At 42.0% G+C, this 7,675-nt stretch overlaps 1 protein-coding gene across 1 annotated transcript; it reads right to left on the bottom strand.

The window, feature by feature from the left end:
- Positions 1–712: 712 nt before the first annotated feature.
- Positions 713–3,380, bottom strand: LOC148036267 (putative xyloglucan endotransglucosylase/hydrolase protein 16). Its single transcript, XM_087678290.1, has 4 exons — positions 2,700–3,380; positions 2,469–2,569; positions 2,139–2,332; positions 713–1,974 (listed from the first exon to the last, which is right to left on the bottom strand). The coding sequence occupies exons 1-4, from the start codon at positions 2,962–2,964 to the stop codon at positions 1,521–1,523; spliced, it is 1,014 nt and encodes a 337-aa protein (XP_087534416.1). The 5' UTR covers positions 2,965–3,380; the 3' UTR covers positions 713–1,520.
- Between the last annotated feature and the right edge of the window lie 4,295 nt (positions 3,381–7,675).

Raw genomic sequence — 7,675 nt, 5'->3', positions numbered from 1 at the left:
TCTAGGTTTTACTATATGCAAAAGTATTTTAGTGAGATAAGAAAGGCCCAGAGATCTACGTAGCATATTATTTATTCTAAGGATAGCTTTCTAAGGATAGCTTTTATCAAAGTTGTCAAGGGTATTTTTGATAGATTATTAAGAGTGTCATCTGAATCTAGCCTTCAAAAGAAATGGCATCTTACAATGATTATTTGTCTTCAAGAAGCAACTGAAGACTTTGATATTGACTTTAGATTCATAAAGATTAATAAAAGTACTTTTTTGAAATTTGAATCATTTTGACCCTAATGGAATATTAACCTTTAACATTGGGATTCGACTAGAGCAAATGTTTTGCACCCATATGTAGATGAGTTTCTCCTTGGACCTGACGAATGTCAAGACTTAGCACTGAAGCAACTAAAGACTTTGATATCAACTTTATGAATGATACTTACATTGTTAATCTAATGATTAATAAAAGTACTTTTTTGAAATTTGAATCATTTTGACCCTAATGGAATATTAACCTTTAACATTGGGATTCGACTAGAGCAAATGTTTGGCACCCATATGTAGATGAGTTTCTCCTTGGACTAATGATTGTCAAGACTTGGCTCTGCACTAGGGTCAATAGCACCACTAGTAGTGCGAAACTAGTGTACTTTTTGGGGCCGGGGGATGCCAAAGACTAAGGCGAGTAAAACAAGTGACATTTTCATGCACTTTATCATACTTTTCTTGTCAACTTCAAAGCGATCTTTTCAAAAAATTAATGAGCCATCCAACGCCTACCCCACGTCAAGGGATTGGTATTTGGCAATGTGCTAGAACAAAACCAAGCCGAAGGAGAACACGATTGTGATGGTAGGCCATCCACTAACTAGCATGATACTATTTCAATGGCCAGCTACTCTTAATAACGATATGATTTCTAAGAGTAGTTGTATTTTACCAACATACGCATCGATCTCCAAGCCAACCAAGGATAGCTTTTTTGATTCTCTTAAGCCCCGCCTAGTTTCGTCTTCGCAAAGGATAACGTGATGTGGAGTCGCGCAACCAATGATAAATAATTCCAATATCTATTACCAAATGAGGGCACAGCTTGTGATGTGATGACTACCCCATTCAACTTCTCGCGGGCGAGGCAGACTGCGCCTAAGACCGTACAAATACTTTGTCGAGATTCAGTAGAATAGAAAGGTGGGCACAAAACTGTTGTAATTCACTGTAGGTATCGTTCCATGCAAAAATGTTGGTTGCGTCCGGAAATTGTTTGGAGATATCCTTCTATACAAAGTTCTTGGTTGCCTCAGGAAAATGTGGCGGGTGCAGTCACTCATTTAATCACAGACAGTAAAGCGCGATATTGTAGAGAAATATTTTACGATTGAATCCTTTTCTAAATGTACGCGAGGAGAAAGGGGGCGGGGCGGGGCGGGCGCTGTCTCGAATCGGAGGCTGCCACGCGTTATTGGCCGTGGATGTGAACGAATGTTTGAATACGTATTGCAGACTCGGGGGTATATCGAGGCTCAGAAGAGCGGGCGCGTGCATTCGGGCGGTGCGACGGGGTAGCGGGCGTGGTCGGAGCAGTAGTCGTACACCATCAGCTTCCTCTTCACCCACGCCAGCCTGTTGTTGATCAGCTGAGCGGACGACTTTGGGGAGGAGCCCGTAGACGTAGCTGTGATGGAGGCAGCAGCTGCGCCTGCGGGGGTGGAATTAATCGCCTCGGGGCTGTAGGAACAGGCGGAGATGGAAGCGGGAGAAGACGGGGAGGCGATGCAGGCACGGGCTTGGAAGTTGCGGTAGGACGCGACGAAGGGGGAGTGCTCCCAATTGATCTTCACCCGGCCCCCTTGCGTGGCCCAGCTGTCGCCGTTCCAGATGCTGGAGAAGACGCGGAGGGGCTGCTGCTTCAGGTAGGGTACGCCAGCCGCCTCGCTGTTGACAAAGCCGCGGATGGGCACTCCGTCCACCAGGAACCTGCAGCGCGTGGCACGAACAGATTAGCTACCATTCACATCATCTTCGTACCCTTAGAATGCTTCCAAACTGATTGAGCTAGATGGGAGTCCTAATAACATATATCCTCCATGTGACAAGATAAGTACTGGCGAGTGCAGCAGCTTGCTAGCGTTGATGCTTACAGGATGCGCTGCTTGCTCCAGGAAACGGAGTAGGTGTGGAAGTCCTCGGTGGGGTCGAACCAAAGGTAGATCCGCTGCTCGCGCCCGCCCACCCCGTTGGAGAATACGTTCGTCTGCAGCACGTAGGGTTGCCCCGACGAGTTCCCCAGGAACTCGAAGTCCAGCTCGTCGTGGTTGGACGTCTCCGACGACAGCTGCATTTTGCGCCCGTAAATACGAATGAGGCTGATTTATACGTATTGAATCCGAACATCGGCATTCGAGTCATGTAATCTAAAATTCTAGCTAGCTCAATCGTTCGTTTTGGGCGGAGATTGAATAAAAGCTTACATAATAGGCTGTCACCGTGCCCGCCGAGTCCCCCGGTACCAGCTTGATCTGCATGTCGATGTTGCCGAACAGGTAGCTCTCCTTCGAGGCAAATCCCGAGCCTACAGTTGCACACAAGTCACTAATTACTATAACTCGACATTCTCCTCCAATGTTACACCCAACACTACACAATATCAGCATAAGTGATAGGCTGCTGCTGCCAATAAGCCACTTATTATATCTAGTTACCTGTGTTCTGGTCCAACACCAGCTGCAGCTCCCCTCCCGACGGCGAGAACCGCACGTTCGACGGCGCCCACGACACCGCGAAGTTCTCCGCGAAGCTACCGCTGCTCGCCGCAGCTGCCGCGCTTATAGCTACTGTACTAATGGTCGTCGAGAGAACGAAGAAGAAGAAGGGGCCGAGGACCACATTGATGTCGCAGAGATGCCGCAGGGCCGGCCGGAGCGACGGGGACGAATTAGATTTTCTTATGAGTGTCAGTGCCTGCATGTTGACCAGGAGGCTCACTCTCTCTCCCTCCCTGCGTTGTGTCTGACGCTCTATCTCTCTTCCTGCGTCGTGTGTGACGCTGAGATCAGAGTGTGATATCAGAGGCTATAAGATTTGACGGACTAGGGGGCGGGGCGCGGGGGCAAGAAAGAGGGGATGTGAGACTGTAGAGAGTGTGTGTGAGCTGTGCGTATGTGCACAGTGGAACGAGTGAGAGATCGATAAGGATGAATAGCCCGGTATAGATCGAGCAAAGAGGGGGTATGTATAGGAGCTGTGTAGTGTGAGGCGCGACGAGAGAGAAGCTATGTCGTGAATCGGAAAGAGTGAAGAGGAAGGTGAGCGGTTTGTTTCGTGTCCTCTGGCGCAGCTGGAAGAAAGAGCTTTTTCCGTGCAGCCAGCCACCCAGCCTGGCCAGCTAGACGACCGAACAGAAAACGCGGGCAATAAGCTTATTTATCACGTCAGTATTTAACATCTTGGGATTCGTGAGGCGCCCCACTGTCGCCCATTATAGGCTGGGGCCTAGGCCCGTGAACGCGTTTTAGCTTACCGTTGGGTTCTTTGCTCTCATCATGTGTGCGAGCAAGGTTTGCAAGTCTAGGGTTTTCGAGCCATCCATCCCACGTCTAGACTCTATAGTTCGATAATAACCACTTGCGCAATCGAGAAAATGCAAGAGCCAAAGAATTGGCGAGCGCCTTGCCAAAAGCTTATTCTAGTGAGAGAAATGCATACTTTTCAACAAGATGAGTGTGGACACGCAAACCTAAAGTGTGTGTATGCAAGAGCCAAAGAACTAGCGAGCGCCTTGCCAAGAGCTTATTCTAGGGAGAGAAATGCACACTTCAAGAGCGTCTTCAATTTTAAGGCTTAACATTACCCTTCTAGAGAAATACTAGTCCCTTGGCACTCAATATCGATGGTAGCATATTAGAGCTTGCTCTATAGACACCATTTGTTGGGGATGCTTATGATTATCAAGGTCTTATTAGAGATGTGTTTGTTGCATTAGATGATCATATCGGTGGATGATGGCTATAATCATCGTAGATGATTCTTACTTGTAGAGAATGGTATTGCCATTGAACTCCCCTCTCAACTAGATGGCTTGATAGAGGTATTGATGCCAAGCTGCTATTCTCTAAAGGACAAACAGCTTGTGAAATTCATTGTTCTTGGTTCTAACCATTGTTTTGTTTGGAAATCCTAGATGTCTTCCCAAAGTTGAATGTCGTTCCTATAAAGACAAGAAGCTAGCAATAGTAATAGATCTCCACGAGTGCTATCATAGTGGATGCTAATCCATATAGAGTCTAGTGAGGCCCAAAAGCAACTACCTTCTAGAGAAATCTACCCTCATATTACTTACACAAATCATGACTTGTAAGCTTTTGTTACATAACTAATTATGAATGTATTTAGGACTACCATGATTAGCTTTTGTTTGATAACTAATTATGATTACATCTAGGACCAACTATCACACCGTAATGGTCATTACTAAAAGTCTTAAATCAAGATATACTTTAAATTTATGAATCCAATCACTCATGCACACGCGCGCACACACACACACACACACATGTTGTAATCTTGTAAGAAAACTATGCACACAATTGTCCATGTGATTTTAGACTATAGTTGCCCAATATAACATTTTACAAAAAAGCTATAAGAAAGAATTGTTACTACTTTTGTAATGATAAAAGTTAAGTTGTTGAAACAAAGGAGAGTTAGTAACTAACATACTTTTGAATATACTTAGCACATTTAGGAATTGGTTACGTATTATTAGCCTCGTGCTCATGGAGACCATATTCATGGGTAGTCTTTTCCATAGTATGAAAGAGGGTTAAAGAAAATATCTACAAGCTACTAAGAATGGGTCTACTTCTTAATTAGTCATGTGCTACCTAATAACCCTTGCAAAAAATGTAGGAGGGCTTCTTCATTTAGAGATAGGTTTAATAAGTTGAAACCAAGCCTTTAAATCATCAAAGTGATATATGCTCTTAGGCACCTATGCATCCTTCTAAGCACTACAAATTAATAAGTGAGAAACTAACCTACTCTTGGATACACGATTTATCTTTTAAAGTCACAAACTTATGGTATTTGATCGTTCCAAAGAACAACATAAATGTTCTTAGCAATTCCTTTTTTGCATGTATAGGTAATATTATGTTAAAGCATTAGAGTAGATGAATTCATTTTTTTCGGCTATAATGTCCATAAAAAATTTCTCCTTTTGGGTGCTTAAGAGACCACACTATCATCTTGGAGTCATGTTCTTATTGCACCACATTTTTTATGGAATTCAATTAAGCATATCAACCAAAATAACATCAACTAGAGATTAAGCTATCGAGGACCATGATAGCACAACACTACCATGATGCATATCTTCGACCAGCTACATGTGAGGCTTCTTCAAATATTCATGTGTAAATGTCTTTTTAGCTAATATGCTGTGAAGGATGCAACACAACATGGCTTGTCTCCAATACAAATATGATCTAAATCAGACCTTCCACTCCCTCTTGTAATGCTCTTTGAGATACTTGGATTCCCATAATCTCTTTTCATGTTCTCTTCTACAATGACATATGTATTCTTGACTTAGCTAGGTATGTATAAACAAAGAAAGAATCTACTAGGGCATCCCAACTTGTCATCTCACAAATACACTTTTTGCATCATTTAATTCAACCCTAGCTACCTTATCATTTCTATTGTATGCATAACATGAGATCCAATTTTAGCTATCTTTCTTGATGTAGCAATAATCTAGGATCTTTCTCCATCTGAATACCAAAATTAGCAACTTCTACTACATCATCGCCATTGCATACACCCATGTTATCAACTAGTTTTTGCATCCCACCCTTTCCAAAGTTTGGATTGAGTGGTGGACATAGTTCTCAGAGATGAATTTTTCCATCCTTGAAGAAAATCAAACTCTTTTCTAGTGTATCCTTATACTTCTCACAATCCCTATGCTCATGCTTAGTGCTATCATCCCAAATACACTATCAAATAAAGTCTTCATGGTGGATTGGGGCTCTCAGAGCTATAGGACACCCCTTTCCTTCCAGCTTTGTGAGCTTTAGCTGTAAATCTCACATAGCTTTGACCAATTCATCCATAACATCTTCTTTGATTGGAATGGATATAGAAATAGATTGCTTTCATGCATGCTCTATAGCATTGCTTATGGCTGAAAGCATAGACCCAACATGCATCTTCGCATGCCTCCTCTATCTCTTGACAAACATAGAGGCATCATCCTTAACATCTTGCTATTCAATCTTTAAATCCTACTTAGTAGTCTCATCTTCCAAAATTTATTCTAAGCTCAATTGCAAAGCAAGATTTGCGAACTATAAAACTAATTCTATCTCCTCAAATTCAAGAGCATATTACTATGCAGTATCCAATTAACCAATTTGGTGCTCAAACTTGCATAAAAGCTTTGTAGTTGCAAGACATTTGTTGGGTTTCGTAACCCACTCCATGAATGCCCCACAAGTCATCAAATATGTATCTTCAATTAAAAAAACTTCTCCTTTAGAGCTTTCTTGAACTCATCCCATCCTGCATCTTTTACATAAAGTTCATTTATGCATGGCTTTAACTCATGCACTACAAGCTGCACAAAATACTACACAATGAACTTTTTAATCATTCCCTACATAGGAAAAAAAAAAGAAATTCCCTATCTATTGCCTAGTTAAAAATACACATAAGTAGGGAAAGTAAGTAACAAAAAAAAATGGAACATTTCCTAGTTAGAGAAACTAGGGAATCACATAGGAAATCTAGTTATTTGCACTCATGGGCATACTTCATATGCATGTGCTCTAAGTAGAGTGCTCAATAAAGGGCATTCATAAGGACTGGTTGTATTCCTACCTTTATTGATTATGCCAACATCACTCGGAGCAACTTTGCTACATTAAGGAATGGCCATGCAATCTGCATCACATGGAAAATACGAAAATTAGAAAGAAAATGTATTGTTGCTAGGAGATTTCTATCATCATTTGTTATTGCTACAAAAACTAGTTCTTGGGTGCAACCAATGTCTCCTATAGAGGCCCATATGTATTGCTCCTAGACTTTCACCATATGTCTACTGGTCCTTCCATCGATCAAAGCCATTAAGCACTGAGGTCTTTCCTGAAAAACTACTCTACAGAGCACACTCCTTATCTAGTCTTTATACAAGCTCCCTATGGAAAGATCCTTAGCTACATTAACAAATCTAGCTTGCTGCATCAATTGTGTTTAAGGGCCTACCTCTTGTTACCTATTGAGGCAATGGACCTATACATCATTGGATCCTTTGCTTTGGCCTTTGCATATGAATCTCTACATTAGTGGTTTCTTGGCTTATAATCTTTGAAATTTTGTGCCCTTGTCTATAGCTCCAATATCTCAACAACCTTTCAAGACACAAAGAGACTTCCAAGGACAAAGTGAGATAGTAGCATGCAATGATCCAGCTAAAGACACAGCAAGAGTAACATTTTTACTAATTCTTATTGTGCAAAAGGCAAGGTCAAACAAGATAGAAACATGGCAAATCTATTTACCACACTATAATCCACTATAGCCACGAAACTTGGACAACATATAGATTGCATTGGGGATAGAACAACTGCATCCAAGGAAAACAATCTTGTCATTAACATATAGATTGCATGGG

This window comes from Lygodium microphyllum, chromosome 5 (assembly GCF_053477565.2).
Source record: "Lygodium microphyllum isolate KBCC chromosome 5, Lygodium_microphyllum_v1.1.10, whole genome shotgun sequence".
In the NCBI taxonomy this organism is placed as follows: Eukaryota; Viridiplantae; Streptophyta; class Polypodiopsida; order Schizaeales; family Lygodiaceae; genus Lygodium; species Lygodium microphyllum.
This window is presented reverse-complemented; position numbering and strand designations above follow the sequence as displayed.

What these genes read in the sequence shown, in the direction of transcription:
- LOC148036267 (XM_087678290.1), bottom strand. Translation starts at nt 2,964, where the DNA reads ATGCAGGCACTGACACTCATAAGAAAATCTAATTCGTCCCCGTCGCTC. An exon ending in GGTGTTGGACCAGAACACAG is followed by an intron (nt 2,570 to 2,699) that starts GTAACTAGATAT and finishes GTGCAACTGTAG; the next exon opens with GCTCGGGATTTGCCTCGAAG. An exon ending in GCACGGTGACAGCCTATTAT is followed by an intron (nt 2,333 to 2,468) that starts GTAAGCTTTTAT and finishes CGCAAAATGCAG; the next exon opens with CTGTCGTCGGAGACGTCCAA.